At 52.6% G+C, this 24,601-nt stretch overlaps 9 protein-coding genes across 9 annotated transcripts; 6 read left to right on the top strand and 3 right to left on the bottom strand.

The window, feature by feature from the left end:
• Positions 1–65: 65 nt before the first annotated feature.
• Positions 66–1,066, bottom strand: CC84DRAFT_1057982 (uncharacterized protein; the record flags this gene model as incomplete). The annotated part of the gene is made up of 5 exons (XM_018173556.1): positions 66–160; positions 213–280; positions 324–709; positions 754–852; positions 947–1,066. Coding segments are annotated over 5 exons (768 nt in total), but the record flags the coding sequence as incomplete, so codon positions are not given.
• Positions 1,067–4,024: 2,958 nt separating this feature from the next.
• CC84DRAFT_1149876 (uncharacterized protein) lies at positions 4,025–8,141 on the top strand (the record flags this gene model as incomplete). The annotated part of the gene is made up of 4 exons (XM_018176685.1): positions 4,025–4,562; positions 4,680–5,741; positions 5,868–6,443; positions 6,535–8,141. The coding sequence occupies 4 exons, from the start codon at positions 4,025–4,027 to the stop codon at positions 8,139–8,141; spliced, it is 3,783 nt and encodes a 1,260-aa protein (XP_018034404.1).
• A 1,197-nt stretch (positions 8,142–9,338) lies between these two features.
• On the top strand, positions 9,339–10,038 carry CC84DRAFT_1166172 (uncharacterized protein). Its single transcript, XM_018178889.1, has one exon. It carries the CDS (start codon positions 9,449–9,451, stop codon positions 9,830–9,832), a length of 384 nt encoding a protein of 127 aa, XP_018034403.1. The 5' UTR covers positions 9,339–9,448; the 3' UTR covers positions 9,833–10,038.
• CC84DRAFT_1096409 (uncharacterized protein) lies at positions 9,923–10,255 on the top strand (the record flags this gene model as incomplete). The annotated part of the gene is made up of 1 exon (XM_018174664.1): positions 9,923–10,255. A coding segment is annotated over one exon (333 nt), but the record flags the coding sequence as incomplete, so codon positions are not given.
• Positions 10,256–11,819: 1,564 nt separating this feature from the next.
• Positions 11,820–12,707, top strand: CC84DRAFT_1219270 (uncharacterized protein; the record flags this gene model as incomplete). The annotated part of the gene is made up of 1 exon (XM_018183067.1): positions 11,820–12,707. One exon carries the CDS (start codon positions 11,820–11,822, stop codon positions 12,705–12,707), a length of 888 nt encoding a protein of 295 aa, XP_018034401.1.
• A 2,883-nt stretch (positions 12,708–15,590) lies between these two features.
• Positions 15,591–16,137, bottom strand: CC84DRAFT_1177943 (uncharacterized protein; the record flags this gene model as incomplete). The annotated part of the gene is made up of 2 exons (XM_018180310.1): positions 15,591–15,702; positions 15,776–16,137. The coding sequence occupies 2 exons, from the start codon at positions 16,135–16,137 to the stop codon at positions 15,591–15,593; spliced, it is 474 nt and encodes a 157-aa protein (XP_018034400.1).
• A 1,844-nt stretch (positions 16,138–17,981) lies between these two features.
• On the bottom strand, positions 17,982–19,611 carry CC84DRAFT_1096064 (putative MFS transporter; the record flags this gene model as incomplete). The annotated part of the gene is made up of 3 exons (XM_018174647.1): positions 17,982–19,227; positions 19,275–19,452; positions 19,503–19,611. 3 exons carry the CDS (start codon positions 19,609–19,611, stop codon positions 17,982–17,984), a joined length of 1,533 nt encoding a protein of 510 aa, XP_018034399.1.
• A 778-nt stretch (positions 19,612–20,389) lies between these two features.
• CC84DRAFT_1207241 (uncharacterized protein) lies at positions 20,390–21,828 on the top strand. Its single transcript, XM_018182086.1, has 3 exons — positions 20,390–20,513; positions 20,565–21,271; positions 21,317–21,828. Exons 1-3 carry the CDS (start codon positions 20,397–20,399, stop codon positions 21,555–21,557), a joined length of 1,065 nt encoding a protein of 354 aa, XP_018034398.1. The 5' UTR covers positions 20,390–20,396; the 3' UTR covers positions 21,558–21,828.
• A 168-nt stretch (positions 21,829–21,996) lies between these two features.
• On the top strand, positions 21,997–23,884 carry CC84DRAFT_883673 (PLP-dependent transferase). The gene is made up of 2 exons (XM_018187778.1): positions 21,997–22,608; positions 22,664–23,884. Exons 1-2 carry the CDS (start codon positions 22,147–22,149, stop codon positions 23,606–23,608), a joined length of 1,407 nt encoding a protein of 468 aa, XP_018034397.1. The 5' UTR covers positions 21,997–22,146; the 3' UTR covers positions 23,609–23,884.
• Positions 23,885–24,601: the final 717 nt, after the last annotated feature.

Genomic DNA, 24,601 nt, shown 5'->3' with positions numbered 1-24,601 from the left:
ATAGAGTGGGACTTCTTTGCAAAAAGGAAACTCGACGAGCGCAGCGTCTGAAGCCTGGCCTGGACGCACTTCATCAGGGGCCGCAGAGTTGCCATGCAGCCAGCCATGATCCCAACTCCCGGCTCGATCGTCGACCAGATTGATATATTAGTGGCATTCCCTGTGAGAAGGGACTCAGTATGTCGCAAGGCTGGCGGTGCCTATTCACTTACAAAAGAAGTCTTCGATCTGAGTCAAGCCGTCCACATATCGAAACCGAATGGCAGAACAAACGCAACCACTGTCACATCAGCATGAGCACAAAAAGCAGACACGCTTCTTACAGTGTAGCTAAAGAGAGAATGAATCCTATGGAAAATTTCGCTTTCCGACTCATGTTCGTATTCCAAAGCAAAGGAATCGGCAGCAACACGAATACGCAATCAGTCGAGAAAGCGAAAGCAGCATGTTGGTATGCGAAGAAGCGATCTAAAACTCTCGGTGTACACAGAGAATTCAATTGCCGCGTAACGTACTCGTCAAGATCAGGGCCGCATCTGAACAGGCAATAGAAGAAGGATGCCGAAGCCGAGATGCAGCTGATAGCGACGGTCGTGTATATGACGACAAGCTGCCAGCGCTGGACTACGATTCGAGCGAAAAGGATGCCGACCGAGATCTTGAGCATCATTACCGTTGCGATGTAGGTCGCTTCGCTGCCAACAGCTCGCTATTCGGATCAGCGAGGAACTCTAAGCGAGAGGTCGGTTCTACTTTTGTCAAACCACTCAGCTGAGCTACACTGGTGACGTGTGTTCCACCGCCGTGTGCTTCTATGTAAAGGATAAAAGCACAATATATCGTGTAGATCATCTGCTATAGAGTAAGCGCGGATCTTGAGAGGCTAATGGTGGCATACACCCGCGAAGATCATCGTTAAATCATCCCCTCCGAAGTTTGGCTTCACAAACACTCGCGTGTAGGCACGTAGAGCGATCATTAACCATGACAGGGCAAGTGAAGCAATGGTGATGCTTTCGAGTTGCTCGCCGCGTCTAGCGAAGCTTTCAGCATCGTGAACTGCCATAAAGTGATCGTTCGTATGGCCAAGGTGAGCAAGTCTGTCCGAAGAAGAAACAGTTATATCGGCGAGTGATCTAATGGCAGTACGATTAGGAAATGGCAGAACGCCGCTGCGGCTGCCCGCAGGATATACCGCGATCGATTGCGCATCGTCATTTGCCGTGCAGTGATACAGCATACGTTACACACCGCTCCCTGGTATTGTCGTCTTCGAGTTTTCGATAGAGGTAGCAGTGGGTACCGCAAAGAAAGGCTTCCATTCCTACCTAGGAACAGGCACAGTTGTACAGCATAAATCGGCCAGGGGTAAGCGTCACTACTTGGCTAGCGCAGAAAACAACACTGCACGACGTGGTAAAAAGCAAAAAAAGAATACAGGAATAGCACGATTGCCAGCCTACTCGGGTGGAGTGCTCACCGAATTGGCCATGGCGCCTCATTCTACCGGTCATATCTGATGGCGTGTGGTCGGTGCAGCCGGGAGCGACGTTCGCTGTAAGTATTAGCGAGTGTTCACTTCAACGCTTGAAATGGCACAATGTAATTTCTGCGATGAATTGTCATCGTGCAGAACAGAAGGAGGAAGCGCGGAGCGCGGAACCCAGCGATGTGGGTCAGCCGACAGCAGCGCTGTTATCCCTAACACAAAACGGCGACTCGATGTCTGTGTCTTGTGCTTCGGTCCTAGCTACTTCACTTGCGAGTGGTATTTCACTGCCATGTCTACGTTCCGATCTCTCTACGCTTCACGCGCGCGGGTCTTCAAGGTGTCGCCGCTGCCTATGCAGGATGAATTGCGATGGTAAGGTCGCATTCTTATAGTACGTACGGTATCAATTTAATGCTCGAATGCAATGTTTCAATGCATGTGACCAGAAGGTAATCATTGTTCGGATGTCGAGGTTATTGTCTGCACCGAACGCGCGCCATGATAACAGCTGACTATCAGCAATGTAAAACACTCACGCTTGAGGACCGTGTTTTAGTGTCCTCTATCATAGCTATCGTCATCTTTCATGAGATCCTCTCGGCGAGCTTTCTTAATTCACTTTTCGCGGAAGCAAGTTGTAAGGGAATAACGACCTACACTATAACTCTTCAAAATTGAGGCTACTGACAGTGCTTGGTACAGCGAAAGGGCCAGACCTGTTTAGTATATCCTATTGTACATGGAAGCTCAGTGAGGCTGTGTCCTGCCCGCTATCACACCAGCAGCACTGAGTATATATATGTATGCAGGTGTACTCGACAGGGGGTATTACCGACACCTAGGTAGCTTTCGGGCTACGATTTTGAACAAGTTCGGAGGCACAGTGCGTTGCATACACCAGCCTCTGTTCGTGAGGGCAGACGGGGTGGGGGAGTTGTGAGCAAATTCTAAAGGCCTAATTGTTAAATCCAGAAGGGTAGCTAGTCCTAAAGGGTTAGGGTTGGTTCTCGGGCAAGACAACTGAGGGAAGGGAAGGAGTTTTGTCGAGACGATAGTATCGGAGGAGATGTAACGAATCAACAATATGGCCTGAGTGTAATCCAAACGATAGATTGATAAACAGGTTGAACACGAATATGAGAGCTCATACTCGTGTTCCTATATAGGATGTCTGCTCGGCTGCTCAGGGCTCCTGAGCAGCTGAGCAGGTCACGTGACTGCTATCTAAGTGGCTTGGCGGCTCTTTGTCTTGTTGCAACCCTGCCACTGCATCCTCGCACCTTCATAAGCGCCCGTTCCACCCTTCTGCCTTCCGGTTCGTAACACTAATGAGTTGGAACTAGCCCCGCCTAGCCCGGGCACTGCCGCTCGTCAAGCCCCCACACCACACGTTGCACCGCTCTTCGCCCCTCACAGTCCATTGCTATCCCATGACTTCCTCAAGATATTGCCGGTCGATCTTCCCGTATGTGAAACGCAATGTCTTCCGCGGGAACCGTTCATTCGTGCCATAGTCGCGCGGAGGCGTGAATGCGCCTCGTTCTACAGATTTTTAGGCGCCCACCCACCGCTTTTGGCAACGCGAACCGCCAGATTGGCACACTAGTGTTACCAAGCGCTTCTCGTGCATGAGGCTCATCAACGAGGGCTCAATTCGGCTTGAGTCGGGTCGGTATGCAATGTAGTTCCCTCCGTAACCGCTGGTGAGGCTGGGGCCAGGAGTGCTGTGCCGCAATCTATGTCACGACGAATTTCACCTGGCCAATGTTCAAGTAGAGGACAGATCCGTGAGCTTTCGTCATGGAATTCGCTCTCTATGAGCATATACTACCACGTTACACTCTTCTGTTTCTCTCGCCTCTCTGTTACTGTCCGAGAAGGACTCATGGTAATCTACTGATACATTCGGTGGCCATCTCCCTCAATTACGGCCGCGATAACTACTTTTGGCAATATCCACCATCACACGATGTCTACTCCTGTTTCACCAACACAACAAGCACCGACTTCGGTAACCGTCCCAACTGTTGGTGCCCCAAATGCGATAGCCAACAACCCGGCCACAGTGGCCTGTTCACCGAGAACTTCGAATTCGCAAGCGGTACCACTTAATCCACAACTTCCCGCTTCTAGCAGTGCGTATATTTGACTAGGCTTCATATACGACATTAATGTTTATTAGCATCAGCCTCTGGCAGTCTTCCTACCACTTGGCTTCCTTTTTCCCTCCGGTGGTACATTCTACTTCTTCCGATGGTCGTTAGCTCCACTTTGGGTATTGCCATTGCCTACCTTTGCCGTTTTTCTCAACAAAATTTTGGATTGGGCGCGGATAATGGCTCATCTGCCATCCTCTTTGGCTGGCGCTTCAGCCCCACCTTGGTGGCGGTCCTGTACACACAGGTTACAGTCATTCTGTTCGAAGACAGCAAACGCACAGAGCCTTTCGCTAGACTAGCAAAAGCACCCCCCGACGGCGCTACAGCACTTGGGACACTACTCCAAAAGCCCAAAGCATGGTATGCAGTCCTTATGGATGCGACTTTCAAGCGGAAGCAAGTGGGCAAAACTAGCTGCACTCTCATTTGCAGCACAATCATCAATGTACTGGCCCTATTGATCATCTCACCCCTTTCGGCGGCTCTGCTTGCTTCCGACGAAGTCTTGGTGCCGCGCGAACTTGATTTCACAGGACTCACACCACGGACTAGCGCTCAGCTACTTAGTAATGCCACCCGGGAGACCTATTTCCGTACAATGGCTGCATTGACACGCAATATATCTACGTCTGTGTGGAATTCGGATAGCCTCATAACTTTTCCAGTGTGGCCATCTTCCGAGGCCATGCAAATTGGACCAAAGCTCGTGTCATCGCAAGGTTCTTGGCAAGCAGAAACGTTGACTATGTATCATGAGTATGCCTGTGAGGACATGACTTTGGTGAGCGCAGAACTCGAGAACAAAACTTATTCTGCCCTGGATTGGCATCACAGCTACCCTTTCAACGGCACCCAGCCGATGGTGTCGTACAAATTGGCATCACGAGATGGCTGTAAATATGAGCTTGACGGTATGTTAAGGTCTCTTTGTTTTTCATACATTTGACAGTGTCTTTTTTTGCATCGCAGCCATGGTAACCTCTTTGCAAGTGGACTATGATCGCTGACCCTACATGCGCTTTCTATAGTCCATCCAACCGTCGACTTTGCATACTCTGGCGGGGTGAGGTGGTCGAAGGCCACCGAGTACCTATCTGATGGTGGTATGCTTAACATTGATCAAAGAGCCTTCGAGGCCACTGTTTCGCCACAAAGTCCTTATACCCGAATCAAAACTTCTCCTCAGTGTAAAGATCGAGATAGTATCCTTATTGCTACCCCATGGACATCACCGCTCAAACTCCCACCGTGGGAGACTCTCCTTGCAAACCGGACTTACCCGAAATCAAACCAATTTCGCATACGAGGGCTGCTCTGTAATTCCTCCTACACCATGCGAAGACACACCCCTACAGTGTCCATAACTCAAGGAGATGCCACTTCGCTCGAATTCGACGCAGAGGACAGCCGAGTCTCCGAAACGATACCTCAATCACTTGTAAATTCAACTTTATTCCAAGATATAACCTTTGGGTGGGATCAGTGGAAACTTTATATCGTCGGAGGTAACCCCAATTTCGATGCTGCACTGGTACCAGAATCACAGTTGGAACAAAGCGGCGAGCAAGTAACAAGGGATCAATCGCCAACCTTCGTTGGACTCGGACTTGTTCTGGGCACACTATCGTCATGGAATATTACTGATATGTTGAATGATCCTAATCTTGGCGAACGCGCAGCTAGGATCAAGGGTCGCTTCTTTACGGAGAACGTACTGGACTCGTTCACTAAAGATACCCTAGTGCAAAGGCAGGCTGTTCAAGGAAAGACAACATCCGTCGAAACCCGGATTGTTGTACTGCAACAAATAGGAATCACCCTGGCAACCTTATTTTTCGTCTCTTTCGCTCTGTTCTTGGCAGTGCTCTGGTCCTCACGACTTGCTCGACGACCTCTCAATCTTCCATCCGATCCCGCTAGCACCATTGGGTTGAGTATCTTATTGGACCCTCGTTCAACATCATTGGATATGATCAAACGCGCGCATGGCGAATCGAAACATGGATTCCATTCTGTGGTCCGCCAAGAATCTTTCTTTACGTCTTTCTCAACACTCTATCGGGGCTCTAATCTAACTGCATCTCCTGCTGGTGAGTTCAACAACACTCTCGAACCATAGATACCGACTAACTTGTTCAAAGCTACAGCGCACAAAGCTAGAGGGATTCAGAATTGGAGGCCCCGTGCCATCAGGTTGAGAAGCTTGTTTGCTCTAGGAATCTTCCTCGGAATGATTCTCACCGCGTTGCTCCTCATGAATTCCTTTTCGGTTAAGTCGGAGTTGTACCAAAAAGCATTTACGTACGAGACCGACCTTTCCCGATTTGGCCTCAGCATCTCTTCATTCGCTCCGATCTCTATTGCGCCTACAGTCATCAGCATAGTCATCACCCTGTGGTGGGACCAGCTAGATATGACGTTCCGGGTTCTCCAACCTTATATTGCAATGTCTCGGGCACCTACATCTATGAAATCAGGAGCAGGATTGACTTACCGATCGAAAACATGGATGGGGGCTGCGATGAAGGCAGCTAGGCATCGACATTGGGTGCTGTTCTTGGTCGCTCTGGGAAGTACCCTTTGCCAGGTTCTCACCGTGTCCATGTCCGCGCTCTTCGAACGTAAAGCCACCAATTCGCTGAGCTCGGTCACCCTTAACAGGACCCTACAAGTTCGGTTTGAGCCCGTGCTTGCTACGATCGATATTGCTTCTCAAGAGACTCAAGAGAATATGGGTTTTACTTTCACACCCTCTGATCATGCGAACTTGGTGATGAGTTCTGCCTATTCAGGTCAGTAAGACCCTCCTTGCCATCATTTCCCCAGTTTCCCTTCTTTACGATGAAATGGAATATGCGGCTTACTCACCCTATTCGTGTATAGGCAGCTCGTACAATTGGCTCCACAGTGCTACCATCCAGCTCTCACTTGGTGGACCTCAGCTAACCTGGACTCGGGATGAATGGAATTTCATCCCGGTAGACATCTCTGCAGCATCTCAAGCTGTTAATGACAACTCCGCAATCGTTAATTCCACGGACAGTGAACGTGGTCTACTAACGAATGTCACGCTACAAACTACGGCAATGAGAGCTTGGCTCGACTGTCATCAGATCGATGAAATCGCCAATAGATCGACCTGGATACGCAGTCTTACAGCAAAAGACCTGCCCCCCGACGTTGACCCCGGCGACTTCGAGAGCGGCTATGCTTTCAATCATTTCGTGTTTGAGAACACGACTTCATCCACTTCTATACTTGGGAGCGATAAGTTGGTACAATGTTGTATGAATGGTACCGCTTCCAATCCTCAGGACGCCGTGATAGGCTATTGGTCGCCTCTTCAGAAATCGCTTCATCCTGGCTTGCGCGAAACAAGCCCCGGCTGGGAGGCTCCAGGCTTCCCTTACCAGGACAGAACCTGGCCTTTGCCTTTCGTCACAAAATGGATCCTTGGCAAACCAATCACTTTACGTAACTACGATAGGGATATTCTACTCTACAAGGATCCACCTGCTCTTCAAGCAGCACTTTGCCAGCCCATAATCGATACCGCAGAAGCAACCGTCGTGCTCGACACAGAATCGCATACGGTACATTCGTACGAAATTTTACGGGAGCCTGAGACACTTAAATCAGCTTGGTCCGACGTGTTTGTCAGACACGATATATCGGATTCTAGAAGCCACTATAATGCAAATTATACAGGGCCACTCAACATAACGACATCGTTCGGCGTTCTCTTCGCCGATGCGATGTTCGGTTCGGGCGCCAGTAGCAGTCTCCAGACTTATCCTGTTGAAGACCTTAATGACAACAAGTACAACATTCGGGAGCCAACTCTCGGATTGAATATGGACCTAATGACATATTCCATGTTCGCCATCGCCGATAAAGATCCGCAAGTACTGCTCAATTACACTGCGCTGACAACGTACGCCAATCGCACATTCCAGACATTCTTCCAACACTTCGTAAACGAGAAAATGACATGGACAAAAGAAGGTTGGGCATATCAAAAGCTTGGAGACACAAGTCTTGAGGGCCTCGGACAAGCTGTTGATGAGAATGGGACTGCTATCGCCGACCGCGTATACATCAGGCCTGATACCAACCCGACAGTGACTGCATCGGTTTCGAAGCGCATCCAAACTCTCCACATGAACTCGGTGGCCACATACCTTTCTGCCGGTCTAATAATCTGGCTCATCGCTACCACAGCTATTGTTACTTTGCTACAGCGACGATACACGGGCTTCATGCTGCGCAATGTCGAACTGATCGCGGACGTGCTGATGCTTGTTGCAGGAAGTGAGAACTTTCTGTCCTTGGTGCAGGAAAGAGGGCTGGACTTGAAACGAGATACGGAGGTAAAGACGATGCTAGGCTGGTTCAAGGATCGCGATGGCGAAGTCAGGTGGGGTATTGAAGTAGTCGGGGGAAGAAATCCAGTGGAATGGGTTACTGCACCTCAAAAAGACTTTGGATAGCACGCCTTACCTCCGTCTCGTAGAGCAATATGGATTGTTTCGTATCAACGTTGACGGGATTGTTACAATCCAGACATAAGGCTTTGACTCTCACGGTTCGTGTAGTTGAAGCAGCTTCCTACGGGGAGCATTGGTCGTATTTGCCCCTGCATAACGTGTCCGTGCACTCAACGCCCGGATTCAGTCAACGCCCCGCGGAACACAGACCACCCCAACTTTCAACGTGCCATAACGCCACCAACATGAGCTCAATTGCGGCTGCAATTAAAGAAATAGAATCGCTGAGGCCCGAAGAATCGTTTTCTTATACTAAAGTAGCTAGCAAGCATGGCGTTGATCGAAGTACGCTGTCGCGAAGGCACCAAGCAATTCAAACGTCGCGTACTACTGCGGGGTTCAACCGACGGAAACTCAGTCCCCAGCAAGAGCAGGAGCTTGTTACCTATATAGAAGGGCTCACCGCGCGTCACTTGCCACCTACAAGAGAGATGATACGAAATTTCGCGTCAATAATAGCCAAGGAGCCAGTGAGCGAGAGCTGGGTCACGCGCTTCATCAACCGACACAGCATCCATCTGATCTCTCGATGGGCAGCTGGTATGGATAGCAATCGCCACAACGCCGACTCAGGGGATAAATACAGCCTATATTTTGAGTTCCTACGTGACAAAATAAAGGAATACGACATCGAGCCTCGTCACACGTACAATATGGATGAAAAGGGCTGCTTAATTGGTATTGTTGGTAGATCAAAACGGGTGTTCAGTAGACGGATGTGGGAGAAGAAGGAGGTTAGAGCATCTCTCCAAGATGGGTCTCGTGAATGGATTACCATCCTAGCATGTGTATGCGCGGATGGAGCAGCCTTGCCGCCAAGCCTCATCTATCAGGCTACCAACAAGGCTATACAATCAAGCTGGGTTGAGGATATCAAGGCAGGAAAGCATGGCGTGCACATCACCTCATCGCCGTCAGGCTGGACAAACAACGATATCGGCCTTGCTTGGCTTGAGCAGGTGTTTGATCGCTATACGAAGGCAAAAGCTCGACGATCTTACCGGCTACTTATTCTTGATGGTCATGGATCCCATGTTACTATGGATTTTATCAACTATTGTGATCAGAATAGGATTCTCCTAGCCATCTTACCCCCTCATTCGACCCACACGCTTCAGCCGCTTGATGTAGTGCTCTTCAAGCCTCTCTCATCAGCCTACTCAGCTGAGCTTACAACCCACCTCTAAAAGAGCCAAGGCCTGCTCCCAATCAAGAAAGGCGACTTCTTCCCCCTTTTCTGGAAAGCGTGGATGAGCTCCTTTAAGGAGGAGACGATACTCAAGTCTTTTAAAGCGACTGGTATATCACCATTCGATCCAGAGGTTATACTCCAAAGGTTCAACGACACCACCCTAGACGAGCAGGTATCGCGAGAGAGCTCTACGTCAGCACTTAGCGGATCTGACTGGCGTAAACTGGATCGCCTTGTGCGATCTGCAGTAGAGGACCAGAGCAGTAAGGACGCGCAGAAGCTCAGCCGCTCACTCCACCACATCTCCGTTCAAAACGAGCTCCTTCGCCATGAAATCAACGGGCTAAAGGAGGCGCTATTAGTTAAGAAGAGGCATAAGAAGAAGGGCAAGCCTCTTGACCTTCAGCAACGTCAAGAATACCATGGAGGTGCAGTTTTCTAGTCACCAAGGAAGGTTAGGGAGGCGCGTGTACGTCAGTCTGTGAAGGAGCAAGAGGAGAAGGAGCGGAGACTTCAAAAAGCCGAGACAGCTAAGTTAAGGAAGGCAGCTAAGCTGTATAAGGAGAAAATTGTAGAGGAGAAGCGTGTGGCGCGGGAGGCAGCTAAAGTAGCTAGGGAGAAGGAGAGGGCTGAGAAGGCAGCAGAGCGTGCTCGCGAAAAGGAGGCTCGTGACGCAGCAAAAGCTCTACAATCTGCCCAAAAGGGTAAGAGGATGGCCTCTCAGCCATCTATACAGAGCAACAAGCGGCAAAAACGTGTGGTTGACGCTGTACTTACTACAGACGCCTCAGGTGCCGCATCAGCAGCTCCAACCAAAACTACGCGGCGCGGCCGCAACGTTAAGCTTCCATGTAAATATAAATAGTACAGGTTGGTTGCAAGCATCAATGTAGCACTCTACTATAAAATAGTGTAATAATAGTGATTGTGTTGGACTTACAGCGTTATTTTGATTAAGGTGTTATGGTGTTCCGCGGGGCGTTGACTGAATCCGGGCGTTGAGTGCACGGACACGTTAAGACGAGGGGCGACTCAAAAGAAAATCGCAGGGAAATTCTCCACACTAACCCTCGCCACTCACAAAACATCACGTCAGCCATCGCGACAGCAATGACAATTTTGTATTCGATCCGAAGCTCAGAAGCTGTCCAAGCCGATGAGACTGGCACCATCCTCTCCGCTCGCTTAGGCCAACCGTCGATTGGGAGGCCACGACAGGACCACGTCAGCTCGTGCGCTGGATTGCTGCGTTACCATTGCAGCGACGGCGACTAAGATGCAGTCTCAGCAATCGTCTTTTACTCGACAGCCTAATTGACTCCATCTTGACTGCATCTTGGTGAGGGCTCGGCCACCGGCCCATGGAAATTACTTGTGGACAAGCCTCGTCCTGAGTGGTCATAGCTGAAATCATGGCGGACTCCACCACCACAAGTCCCACTACGACCGCCAGGCATCTTATCGATACCCACCCCAAGCAAACCTGCTGTCAGCCAACATCCCGCAAGCCGACGCCCACCGCCGGTTGGTTTGATTGTAATTGCAGCAGCTGGCGACCAGGCTTTTCACACTTGGCGGAGCCTGCAAAAATTCTCTCACTACCTTGCCACGCCTGATTGCACAGGAAGGCAAGAGCCGCGACCAAGTTACGAGTCCCCTTTCCAAGCTGGTCCAGGACCCCAGACCGCCCGCGTAGGAGCGATCGTGTCTCGCCAAGGGGGGCTTCATTTCGGCGCACACCCGCAAGCCGAAGACACATGGTACGAGCGCCGCTCTGCGCAGCGCAAATCCAGACATCGCAAATGTCTCAAGACCCAAACTCACCATATGCGCTCAGGCATCAGCTTCTGTCGTGTCGTCGCAGTGAAACGACAGGCTTCGCCGAGTGTGTGGTGTGCCAAAAAAGAAAACTCAAGCTTGACCTGCGGGCTGATGCCCATCCTCTGACTCCCGGTCGTAATTTACTCCTTTTCTAGAGCTTATCCGGCATGGAATCACTTTGTTTCGACCAGTCGCGTGCGCCAGCGATTGCCGATCAGGCACAACGCTCGCCCGATTGGTTTGGACCTGCTTAGTCTGTTTTAAGCTTGTCCCCTTGGGGCTGGACACTTCATCCATGCTGCGTCTCCGGACCGCCACAACGCCTGGCAAGGATCTAAACAAACCCGCGCCCTGAGCGGCGATTCGTCTCATGGCGAGCGGGTCACTGACCAGGCCTGGTATGGCTGCGTTTAGGATGCAGCCGTCTCTTATTAAGGCTGCATCCCCCAGCTGCCCCCGATTTTTCTCCTACCGCACCAAGCAGGACCTCGTCTCTCGTTGTCGCTGAATAGCTTCACTCCTTCAGCTATCAGCAGTCTCTCTTTCTTCAGCATCCTTGCGAGTCCAAAGTTCATTCGATTTAACGTCCTACCGGTCCATCATATACAATGAAGTTCATTATTGCTACCGCTGCGCTCGTCGCAACCAGCGCTGCATCCAATATCGTTAGGCGTGAGACAACAGCCGCTCTCAATGCGGCGTTCACTGCCAGCAAACCATACGCCAAGGTTGTTAACCGCTGCTCTTACCCGGTCTATTTGTGGTCGATCGAGCAGGAGATGGGCTGTGACACGGAGGCTGGTATCGTGCTGAAGACTGGCGAAATCTACCACGAGAATTTCCGATCGAACGCTGCCGGAGGTGTTTCGATCAAGCTCTCCAAGTTCGACACATGCGGCGGAAAAGATATCACTCAGTTGGAGTACAAGATTGTAAACGACCAACCTGGTTACAACGGCAACTATCTGGACATGTCTTTCGTCGACTGCACAGACAACATCGAAAACTGCCCTGGCCGTACCGACGGATTCTACATGAAGTCTGGAAACGAGGGTGGCATCCACACCAGCGCAGTCAACAACGAGCACTGCCCCATCTTCAACGTCTACGACTCTGAGGAGGCTGCTAAGGTTTCCTACATCAACTGGAACGATCGTCAGACCAAATACTGCCAAGCCGATGCCAACCTTCAGCTTTTCCTGTGCGGTGGAGAGGCTCCAGGCGCCGATGAGGACACCCCCTTCGCATCGTCTTCTGCGTCTGCGTCCTCTTCTGCTGAGATCGAGAGCAGCTCTGCTCAGCCTACCAGCACTAGCAGCTCTTCTGAGGAGGCCGCTCCTTCTACGACCGAGGAAGCCAACTTCGTTGTCGCCGCCGCCGCCGCCGTTACTGAGGCTCCCGCCGCCCCCGTCATCAAGACTGAGGTTGTCTACGTCACTGAGTTCGTCAAGGCGAGGCACGCCCACGGCCGCCGCCACCAGCACTTCCACGCATAAGCTACATCTCTCAACTCATTCATGTCAGCTTAATGTTCCTGTCCATCGCGATGCGGGAAGCAAGTGCCGCGACGAGCACGCCGAGTTTGGAGATACCATTTTCGCGAAGTTATTTCGACTGGGGAGGAAGAGATGGGAGATGTACATTCCATGTAATGTCGGTAGTCAGCGTCGCAGGCAAATTCAGTCTTATACCACCTACGTTCTCATCGACGCGCTTCCGATGTTGCATTGTGCTTTTGTTCGCTTTGCGCTTCGCTCTTGGACCGCTACTGCTCTGTAGCTCTGGAAGCGGATGGAGTTTCGGTCAATACCCCTCACGAATGTCATGACGATAACCCTCATCGGCGCGCTTGAACACAGTCCAGTATCAGTCTACATTCTATTCACTTCACTTTGCTTCACTTGTAGGTTCTGAGGACGGCTGGAGTGTACACAGCGCCGTCGGATTGGCGCACATTGTACCATTATCGTGTAGTGAAGTTTTCATTAGCAGTTATCTCCTCGTTAATAGACCGCATGATCTGTTCACTGCACCCGTCGCACACGCAAGCGCGCCCATCGTGACTCGTCAACGCCGACGCAACTCCCTAATTTCCCGTGCGACTCGAGCGCGTGCCTGCGCCCCCTGTGGGCCGAGGCGCCGCGCTGCCCACGCGGCCGTGTGACCCCATCGCTTCTCGTCTCATCTCCCTCCCAGCTCGCCTGTCGCAATCTCTAGGACCGTCTTCTTGGAAACTAGACTGCTGGTTCTGGAATGTCGCACGCGCGACGTCAGAACAACCTCAGCAATTGAAACACATCTCTAAGCTTAACTACTGCGCCGCACGTGTGCGCCGGCACAGCGCCGCATCGCATCGCACCCAATACCGGCGTGCGAAACACGTTTCGATGCCTTAGCACAACGTGCGTTGTTGCGCTGCGCAATCTCCGCGGCCAGGCTCGTTGGCAGTTGTTGGCAGTTGCCCGCGGCAACGCAGGCGACGGCGATCACGCTGGGACTGGAGATCACTGGGCGGGTGCATGCCATCGGCGGGGATGGCTGTATCGATTCATCTTACTTTACAGCCACCCATCCCACCTTGTTCTGCTCGCGCGGCCAGAGTTTACATTGGCAATCTGGAGCGGGCCAGCGGCCTGTGTTGTTGCGGTGGGGAGGTTCGAGGTGACAGCAGCGCCGTCGTGAGGCCGGCGCCATGCACACGCTGTGCGCTGCGGGTCGGCGCGGTCTCTTCGTGCGCACTTGCGCTGCGCTGTGCTGCGCTGCGCTGCAGTAGGTGCAGTAGTTCGCGTTGGTGCATCCGCTGCAGGGCAAGTTTTCCTCGTCGCGCGGTGTCGTGGCACCACCTGCTGTGTAGTATCTTTGCAGTTCTTTCTCCCCTTGCTCGGATTCTTCAAGCCTCTGGGCGGAAGGGCGTTTCTGCCACAAGGAAAACCATATGGGCGACGGGAAAAAGATTTATTGACGGTGCATGTAGCATCGGAGGTGCAGTCGCATTTGGCACTGCGAACCGTGGTTCTGTGTCGGCAGGGTTTCCTCGTGGACAGATGCACGCGGGATGGGAGCCATGGTACTTGGGCACCTCGTTGTGACGGGACTCTGGTTTGGGTTTGCTGGTGGCGCTCTTGGTGTAGCAATTGCGGCACGGCAGGTGCGCGAGGACAGCCGTTGGCAGAAATGGGGCAGCGCTGGAGATGGTGCCGGGTATCGCGCCCGTATGAGTGTGGAGTAGTGAATCACTCTTTACTATATGGGGACTCTAGATTTTCTAGGCATGTGGGCGTCATTCGAGCACTGCTTGAGCCTAGAGCTCTTGTTGCGTGTTGAGCACAGAATGCGTGTTTCACTCACTGCCAGAGCTCACAAGACTTTCTCAATCGCAGTGCAAGTGTCGACTCCCAGTCAGCTAAGTCAAACGAAGCATATTCACCATCTTCGGTGTTTCCCGACTCCTGGCGTTGGACATGCGGTCGCGATTCTGGCTGAAGGCGATGACCCATGACCCTGGATATGAATAGTACCAGAGAGTGGAAGCGTATATCTGGAAAGACGGAACGGCAGCCACGATTAGTGACTAATCCTGAGAAGACGCCGATAAGAGAGTGAGACTGTCTTGGGTGACACCCGGGCAAGAATGGTGCTTTGAGTTCCTGGAGTGGTGTTTAGGAGACAGATGCATCGTACAGGCGTGTCCTCCCCCGCTCTGGATTGCCTCTTGATATTTCTATCTGCTATGTACTATTTGATTTATTTCTTAGCCCTCGTCTTTAGACTAACAATAGCACTGACCAGGTGCATGACACAATGCGAACTGAAAATTGATATCTCAATCACATCTGCACGTACTTGAAACAGTTCTCCCCCCAAAACGAGTAAACCTACGGTAGTATCACGTCAATTCAACAGGGTCGGACTACTGTAGTAGGTAATAGCCGTGCTCATACATATCCCGAGCCTGGCCTCAAGACAATAAAAATATTGCTGGAGCAATTATGGCCACTCGGTAAAAGTAGGTAAATACCACGGACATCAGAATGTTGTAGCGGCGGTTTCGTGCCACAAGCCTTGAAGATGCAGCATAGTCCGTCCAACTACGTTTTCATATGCAGAAAGTACTGGGGTATATTGTGTCACAAGACCTGCTCGTTGGAGGGACGGTAGACGGGATTTGAGATAGGAATTCAAGGTAAGATGCAATTACCTAGTCGCTTTCAGATACAATGAGTCCCAGTAACCCAGTAATCCAGTAACCCAGTGCTGCTCTGTACATGTTGGTTATCCTCCATACATCGCCTAGAATGTCCACCAAAGATACACAGAACTAGAAGTCTTCTCGATGAATTTCTCCCGTAAGCCTCATGCGGCATTCCCCTTCTTACCCCTCAAGGACACGTCGGCGCCCCACAAGGCACCTCCCTCACGTTCTGCGGCAGGAAACCCTCCCCCTCACTGCCAGCATCAATATCCACCGGCGTCGAGCTCATCCAGTTCTTGCTATGTACGCACACAAAGATTAGCTTTCAATCTCACCTCTTTAACAAGCCAAAGGTAGGGAGATCAAACTTACCCTCCGCATCTCCAAAAATGGATCACCATCAACTTTCCACTCCCCAACTCCCCCCTCAAATCAACCTCCAAATTAGAACGTCCAGTCGAGCACGTGAGTTCGTTAGGGAAATTGCCGCTCGAGTCGGCGGAAGCGTCGCAGACGGCGCTTGAGAGTGCGGCATCGGTGACGAGCGAGGGGTCTGGGAAAGCGGAGCGGAAGGCGAGGTGGATTGATTGGTTTGGTTTCGTGGGGTTCGCGGTATAGGAGGATATGGTGTAGGCGGTCGGCGTGCAGGTGGCGGCGTCGCGGGAGTTGTGTGGTAAGGCGAGAGTGAGGACGGGGAGGAGGAGGAGGAGGGTGGTGAGGAAGTGGGCGAGCATCTTGAGCTACGGGATTGTGAAAAGGTTTTGGTCCCGGAGGTGGGTGTACAGAGGGGATGTGGACACAAAGAGTGCTGCTGTATAACGTACAGAGGAACTGTCGTATGTATGCGTCGTGCCTACGTTCTTATACATCGGTGTTTCGTACGACTATCCCTTCCCGTCTTACACGACGCACTGTGCGCAGTACAGAAGCTGCAACCGTTGCAAACGCCACTTCCATGCATGCGGTTCAGCCGCAGTCGCTCCCGCCGACAATGGCACCGTGCCCCAGGGAGCCGCAGCATTTTCCATTGCCTCCTACTAGCATTACGACTTGGAGGGTGCTCAGGCAACTAGATGAACGAGTCAAGACCACTGGTGCTCATTCATTCGCTGCTCTTCACACTCGGGTAAGCTGACTATATTTGGCGGCCAATCACCCCACGCACAAAAAACTAGACCTGAATGAAACCGCTGCGCCCGTGAATGTTTCGCGTTTGACTTCGCTTCACAGCTATTGGTTTGCGCTGATCATATTTCATTGACGTGAAATAATCGGTGAGACGGTGGACTGATACCAGAAGGACTATTAACGGGACCACTAAGATATTCAATCGCTTGCCGGGTCAATAATTCTAGCAGCCAATTCAGGTATTGTGAATACGTACAAGTGGTAATTTCTAGAGCGGCATGTCTTCGATGTAACTCGCGTCCAATGCACTCTGCGTAAAGCCGCCAACAACAGCTGCCTCAATACGCCGCACGTGGCGGGCACCTAATAATAAGACGTCTTAGCTATAGAATGACACGGGAAGAAGACTAGCACGTCCATAGGAATTGCTGCTGAGCGGTTTAATGGCGTTGGTGCTGTCTTGCTAGGTTCGGCGTCGCGTTTTCGTCACCAGACGAGCATGCGGGCTGTGGCACGTTACACAATTGCAACGTGGTGGCGAGATCATGATGTGAAAACTGAGTCACTTAATAACATCTGTTCTTTGCTAATAGGATGCATCAATAGTACTCTTTGACTGCATCCTCGTCCTCATCCTCGTCATCAGAATAGAAAGCTGCCTTCCGCTTGGCAAGTTTACCTTCTTCGTCCTTTATGATTTCTTGGAACATTTGCAATTGAATCGTATCATTCGCTTCGTAAACATAGACCTGCTTCGCTATCTCCAGAGCTTCTCTCGACTCCTTCAACCAGCGCGTTGTAGCGGCGATGTTTTCATTTGGCTCGTCCTCATCGGCTGCGCTAAGGACGATGCAAGCTTGCATGCGATAATAAGGCGAAAGATTCTCGGTTTTGAGGAAGCCGAGCATCACGCCGGTGACTTTGCCCGTGATGTCGCTGCCGCAGCGTGCCTGATGTTATGAGTTCCGAGTTCATAATTAAAGAAGGCTGACGCATAGTTCACCTTTCGGAATGTATAATCGAACTTGTTGAAGGACTCTTGAAGAGTGGGTTTCGCATCTGATGGTTCCAACTTATCGGGTTGGGTTCCATCAGCGCTCTTTGTGGTTTGCGACGCTGACATGATGCTTTCACAGTAGTCCAGAGCAAACTAATTTCCAGTGGAATCTTGAGATTAAATGGTAACGATGTGTGTAGCCGTTGTCAAGCAAACATGGCTTCTGTCCTGCATTTTCGTGATTATAGTAGGATGCCATTGGTACCACGTTGCACTGCTGTGACGTTAGGGTGGACCAGCGTAATATTGTTCCACTGCGTTCACGATCTCGGACTCGTCTGATGGGAGGGACCACATGACGGAGATATTACCAATGGCGGAGGCAGTCCTGCTGTGGAACTGCAAACAAATAGGTAGTCGAAAAATGTGATTTCTTAATATATTTCTTAATATTCACCATCCTGCATTCTTTTGCGCTTCTATCTTCAACCTACGCTCTTCCCGCCACTTGGGGCCCCATCTCATCAATACCCACAGGATAGGACTGAAAAAGGCGATGACCCCAGCAACGAACGTGAAACACCATCCTCTTCCCATCGCATCGATCATCATCGTAATGACAGCTGTGCCTCCCGCGCCCATAAAGCACCTCACGAGATTGTTCGCTGCGGTGGCAGTCGCAGGACTGAGAGGGTAATAGTCGACAAGCATGACGCTCATACAATTAAACGCGCCAGTAAGACAAAGACCGAGGAAGAAGTGCATGACCAGAGGCGCCGCCAGCGAAGGCTCGACCTGTAGAACCCAGCCGTAGCAGAGGATGACTAGTGTCCCTATTATAAGCATGGGCAGGGCGATGTAAAGCCGGGCCTGTTCAAGCGGGAAGTCCTTCAGGTCTTCGCCTCTCTTCTTGTCGATGCGGAGGCCGCTTTTCTTCGCGACGCGGCGGTAGTTCCAGTCCATCAGTTTTCCGGCTGTCATGGGAGCGATCATGGCGCCAACGCCGAAAGGGATGAATGACAGACCGATCTGCAGGTCGTTGAAGCCGTAGATTTCCTCGAAAAGGTAGGGTGCGGAGGAGATGACGGTGTAGAATGCCGTGTATACAAGACTATTGTAGAACAAGAGTAACCCAGCATCTTTCTGTCCAATGACCTTCAGCGTCCCGAGTGGATTCGGGATACGAAGCTTCCTCTTACGGGCCAACGCCTGTTGTTCATCTCGTGACACTGCTCGGGTGAGTTCATTCTCTCGGTGTGCCTTGCGAGTCTTGCGGACTTTGAGGTAGTTGAGTAGCGACATGTTGAAGCTCTGTGGTGGTATGCTTCCATTCCCGACGACGTTACGGCCTGTCTCAGGGAAGATCAGGATGAGCGGTACCATGTAGACGCCGGCCATGATGACGAGGAACCAAAAGATGGCTCGCCAGCCCAGGAACTCTGAGAGTAGACCTCCTATTATTGGGGCAATTGCCGGAGCAATCATGGGTCCGCTCGTAACATAGCCCATCCAGGTACCACGTTCAGAGCTCGTGGCGACATCAGCAACGACTCCATTTCCGAGGGCTATAGTGGCGCTGCTACCGGTACTCTGGACACACCTGAGAACGAACAAGGCCGCGTAGGAGTTTTGAAGGGCAAGACCAATGTTGGCACCGATGTATATGATAAACCCAATGATGTAAGCTGGTCTTCGTCCACTGCCAGTAATTAGCGTGATCCGTGTGACACCTGGCGATGAACTTACGCCATATCAGCAAAGTCCCCAAAGAAGGTTGGAGCCAGTCCCTGAAAGATCAAGTACGATGTGAGGGTCAAGTTCATGAGGGTACTCGATACATTGTACTCGGCAGCTAGTTGTGTCAAGGCGGGAAAATAGATGTTCGCGCTGAGGGGTGAGAAGAAGCCTCCCCATGCCGCTAAGACTGTAACAAATTAGGATAGTTAAATATGTAGATTGGGAGTGTCAACTTACACACGATGAAGTATTTTTGTTTCTTGCTGAATACAGAGTAGGGTGCTGAATTGGTGGGCACAGTCGTAATTGCCTCCAAATCGTGGTTCTCATGTGTGCCCTCATGCATCGACGACGCTGCGGACGACACTGTCGCAGAGTCTGCATGGTGCTTCTCTTTATCTTCACTCTTCCTCGCGTCTGTCGTTCTTTCTGTCTTCTCCGGCTCAATCACATCATCGTATTTCTCCTTGACCTCGTCTTGGGTCGTGGACATATTCCTTGGCGGCGTGTTGGGGCATGTCATAATCACACACGAAGCAGGAAGAAGGCAGTTCGTAGCATCCCGAGATGCGAGACCTGAGGGCAGCCTGGCGACATAATTAACGGAGGACAGCGCCGACTGCGGTACGTGCAAGTTGCCGATTCGTGGTGTGCATGCTTGCGATTTTCGCGAATTGGGCGATCTTGCCCGAGAATTCTGTGAGAGCGAACAGCTACGATTGGCCGGAAAGGGCCGCCATATTACGGCGCTCGCTATTAGCCCTTTGCTATCCCCGCCGGGTTCTGGCGATGGGCGACGTCTGCGATTCCGCGTGGGGGTGCTCTCCGCACAAGAGCGATTATTTCGTCTGACGCAGCGCGAGTGCGTGCCCTGACGACGACCTGGTGCAATATGCAAGTGGCATCGAATAGAGTGAATGCACTTTGTCCAGGGCCAACAACAAGAGCCGAACTGGTACACGGGGGGCCAGGGGCAGGGAAGCAATGTGCAAGTGGACGTGAAAGATGGGGTGGAGAGGCATGCACCACAAAATGACTCGCCTCGCAGTGAAATAAGCAAGATACTGACTCAGTATTCCCATCGTCGTCACCGAGACCAGCATCTCGACCAGCCAGCTGCAGCACACCACCATGGACATAACACCCATACTTAACCAGGCCCTCGCTGCGCACAACGCGCAGCCCGTCCAGCCGCATGTGTTCCGCAAGGAGAACCTGGACGAGTTCCTCAAGGAGGCGTATCGAATTGTATGCCACGTTGCCCTCTTGCGCTCCCCGCAGTGCAGCTAACTGGCCCAGCGAGCGCACATTGCACAGCTGCACACCCACCTGAGATCGATCCGGCAAAGCTACCTCTCGACTGCGCATCCGCCTCGTCGGAAACAGATTGCGCGCGCGAACGGAGCGTCCGCAGACAAGGACGCAAAGTACCTTACCGACGCTGAACGGAATGAACTCGATGCCTCGGCGAAAGACTTGCTGCGCCAGCTGAGCCACGCTATAACGAACCTGTCGCATACCGAGCAGTTGCGACGGGAGGCAGAGAGTCAGATCGCCTACAAGAAGCGTGCAAAGCGGGGGTTGGGCGCATTGGGACGATGGGCTGCAGGCGGGGCAATAACGGCAAAAAGCCCTGAGGAGGAGATCGAGGAGGCCAAGTCAAATACAGTTAAGGCGCATCGCGAGAGCATCATATGGTACTTGCAGCGCGCGCTCGAGGAGTGTGGCCGCTTCCAGAGCTCCATGATGGAGATACGGATCACACGCGAGATTGAGAAGAGCAAGAGCGTGCTGTACAAAGCCAGAGGGACCATGCCCGCTACGGATGACTATCCTGGCAGTAACGGGAACAACACATCGACCGACTACCGCGGAAAGTCCACGCAGCTCCCCGAAGAGAGCTCGACCTCAGTGGAGCAGCAACTCGACCCAGAGCAGCTTCAGCTCTTCGCACAGGAGAACCAGGACATGCTCAAGTACTACGAAGACACCCTTGATCAAGTTCGGTAGGTCCACACGTGCATCTATCTTTTATCAACTAACGATGCTAGTACTGCCGAGAAGTCGCTCCTCGAGATCTCTGAACTGCAAACGACCCTCGCGGCCAACCTCAACATCCAGGCAGAGCACATCGACCAGCTTGTGGCCGACTCACAGCTCACAACCGAGAATGTGGGTAGTGGAAACAAGCAGCTGAAGAAGGCAACCGAGAGGCGGAGCACCGCGCAGATGGTGTTTTGGTCGACGTGCGCGTTTTGCACGACGCTGATACTATGGGATCTGTTCATATAGTACTGATTGTCTTTACCATCTGAGGATGTGGTTGCTGGAGCCGGTAATACTTCCCAGTGACGAGCAACATGGAAACGGTAAAAGACATGATTTTTGCATGTGAGCTCCCACCCAAGCTCCACTTTGTTGCACTTGACGACGGGAATCTTGCCGAAAGTAGTGGCATAATTTATAAACCGAAGCCTCGAGGCGAGCTGCATGTGTTCGCTCGCCTAGGCGGCAGGTCGTTAGCTCACCCGCTTGGAACCCACTCTGCCCAGCCCCGGAGCGGTTTGAATCTCGCGGCATGTGAGAGGTGGATGAGACATCGACGTCAGCTGCGCGCGAAGTCTGGGGTTGCCTCGGCCCGCGTGGAAGAGGGTCGGCACCGAACGTGACGCGAAGCTGAAGCTCTTATAGTCGGCAATCCAGATGCCCAGCATGAAAACTGCTCACTGTAACTCTTGGGTTCCCGTCTCCGCGACAGCAAGCGCCGCGTTGGTCCACTCTGCGCGTTTCCAAGCCCACCCTCGCCTGATCATCTTTGCGGGGTTAGCGTGCAGCTGGTGGCAGGCGGTGTGGCACATAATACATATCTGGAGCTGGCAGTATGCCCGCATCACCTCATTACAATTCCTCCCCCTCCTCGCTCTCTCCTCAATCCCGTCTCTCCCAACTATCTCAACACATCGCTCCAATGACCACCACAAGCTTCAGCGCGGAGGTTGTCCCGCAGGCGCCCGAAGACCCGCTCTTCGGGCTCATGGCAGCGTTTCGCCGCGACGAGGACCCCAAAAAGGTCGACCTAGGCATTGGAGCCTACCGTGACGACAATGCAAAGCCCTGGGTCCTGCCCGTCGTCAAGAAGGTGCGTGCGAACAGCTGCAGACGGGGAGAGCTTCCCAACAGCTCAAGGTGGGATGCTGACAGCTCGCTCCAGGCCGACGACATCATCCGCAACGACCCCAACCTCAACCACGAATACCTGCCTATTGCAGGTCTCGCCGACTTCACTTCGGCTTCTCAGAAGCTGATCCTCGGCGGAGACAGCCCCGCGCTGAAGGAGAAGCGGGTGAGTGCCATGTCCCTCCCCCGCAACGTCATGACTCAGGCTTACTCGTGCACAGGTCACCAGTTTACAGACCGTCTCCGGCACCGGTGCAGTGCATTTGGGCGCCCTCTTCCTCGCAAAATTCTACAAGCCAGCTTCGAAGCCCACCGCCTACTTCTCAGACCCCACCTGGCCGAACCACTTCCAGATCTTCTCCAACGTCGGCCTCTCGCACAAGACCTACCCCTACTTCTCCAAGGAGACCAAGGGCCTCGACTTTGATGGCTTCTACAACTCGATACAGAACGCGGACGAGGGCAGCATCGTCGTGCTGCACGCCTGCGCACACAACCCCACCGGCGTAGACCTCACCCAGGACCAGTGGAAGAAGATTGCAGAGGTCATCCGCGCGAAGAAGCACTTCCCCTTCTTCGACACGGCCTACCAGGGCTTCGCCTCCGGCGACCTCGCGCGCGACGGCTGGGCCATCCGCTACTTTGTCGAACAGGGCTTCGAACTCTGCATCGCGCAGTCGTACGCCAAGAACTTCGGCCTATACGGCGAGCGCGCCGGCTGCTTCCACTTCGTCACGTCGCCCTCGTCCGACGCCCAGTCCACGATTGGCCGCATCGCCTCGCAGCTGGCCATCCTCCAGCGCTCCGAGATCTCCAACCCGCCCGCCTACGGCGCGCGCATCGCCTCCCTCGTGCTCAACACACCTGAGCTCTTCGCGCAGTGGGAGGAAGACCTGCGCACCATGTCCGGCCGCATCATCGAGATGCGCAAGGCACTGCGCAGCAAGCTCGAGGAGCTCGGCACCCCCGGCACTTGGAACCACATTACCGACCAGATCGGCATGTTCAGCTTCACGGGCCTGTCGGAGCAGCAGGTCATGAAGCTGCGCGAGGATAGCCATGTGTACATGACCAAGAACGGGCGCATTTCCATGGCGGGTCTCAACACGAAGAACATTGACTACTTCGCGAAGGCGGTTGACAAGGCGGTCCGCGACACGCAGTAGATGCGGCTGCTGCAGGTACCGCTGCTCGCTCGCGGGGCCGGGAATAGCCGCCTGGGCGCCCGCCGGCGAGCGTGGTGGGGCTGGCAGCAAGCGGACTTACGACTCGGAGCGCGCAGGCTTCGGGATTGCAAACGCGCATGCACGACACGATATCACGACCATTATACCGCGGATGTAGAACTGTTGCGCTCCGGATGGGCCGGACGCGTGGGTGGGTTGGGTTCGGGGGAAAAGGCAACGAATTGTAGAATTAGGCTAGGGGCACTGGAGCTCCGCAGCGTGCAAATGAAGGATGTGAATCTCCGCTACACACATGTCTGCCCGTTGTCCGGTGACCCACCTTGCACTTTGGTGTGCAAGTGGGCGTAGACTTGTCTGGATGTGTAAGGTGGTGTAAATTCGGAGTATTGTATGGTGAGGTGAAGTGTCGGAGTGTCGGAGTCAACGGCCTCTCCGTGCAGTAGTCCCGTCCGCTGGTGGACGGTGGGACGGTACGGTGCGGTACGGCTTACGCCGTTGAAGCTACCATGGTACACTCTGCAAACGTATTGAGCACGTGATAACTTGACGCGTGGTCAGGTAAGCTTCTTGGAGCTACTCGTCTGGGGGATTCTGTGCTGAGGAGCCGAAGCTGACATGCATGTTCCAAGATTGTAATTCAAGTGTCGTTAAAAAATATGATGGGATAGTATGTACTCGAAGAATCAAAGAGGAATATATACAACGGATTAGGTCGCGAACAAAAGAAACAGACCTTCCAACCGGAGGCGTAGAGAGCGCGTAGGGACAGACGCTTGCTTCGCAGTGAAGCGGGTATAGCTAGGAAATCCGACGGACCATAGGAGAGGAGGGAGTGTAGCGCTGAACGCTCAGCCAAAGATGAGAACCAAAAACCACATGTAGCCGCAACGCCGTCGCATCCAAACTGCAGAAAAGGATAGAAGATCAAGACTAAATGATCTCCTTGATCCCATGTCGAGCGCTCAGCCGCGC

This window comes from Paraphaeosphaeria sporulosa, assembly GCF_001642045.1.
Source record: "Paraphaeosphaeria sporulosa strain AP3s5-JAC2a unplaced genomic scaffold CC84scaffold_7, whole genome shotgun sequence".
Taxonomy (NCBI): Eukaryota; Fungi; Ascomycota; class Dothideomycetes; order Pleosporales; family Didymosphaeriaceae; genus Paraphaeosphaeria; species Paraphaeosphaeria sporulosa.
Note: the sequence above shows the minus strand (reverse complement) of the source record. Positions and strands in the feature narration are given on the sequence as shown.

Bases quoted from the DNA above. Each gene is read 5' to 3' on its own strand.
- CC84DRAFT_1166172 (XM_018178889.1), top strand. From the start codon at position 9,449: ATGAGCTCCTTTAAGGAGGAGACGATACTCAAGTCTTTTAAAGCGACT.
- CC84DRAFT_1207241 (XM_018182086.1), top strand. From the start codon at position 20,397: ATGGACATAACACCCATACTTAACCAGGCCCTCGCTGCGCACAACGCG. The intron at 20,514-20,564 runs GTATGCCACGTT...TAACTGGCCCAG, and splicing joins TCAAGGAGGCGTATCGAATT to CGAGCGCACATTGCACAGCT. The intron at 21,272-21,316 runs GTAGGTCCACAC...TAACGATGCTAG, and splicing joins GACACCCTTGATCAAGTTCG to TACTGCCGAGAAGTCGCTCC.
- CC84DRAFT_883673 (XM_018187778.1), top strand. From the start codon at position 22,147: ATGCCCGCATCACCTCATTACAATTCCTCCCCCTCCTCGCTCTCTCCT. The intron at 22,609-22,663 runs GTGAGTGCCATG...ACTCGTGCACAG, and splicing joins CCGCGCTGAAGGAGAAGCGG to GTCACCAGTTTACAGACCGT.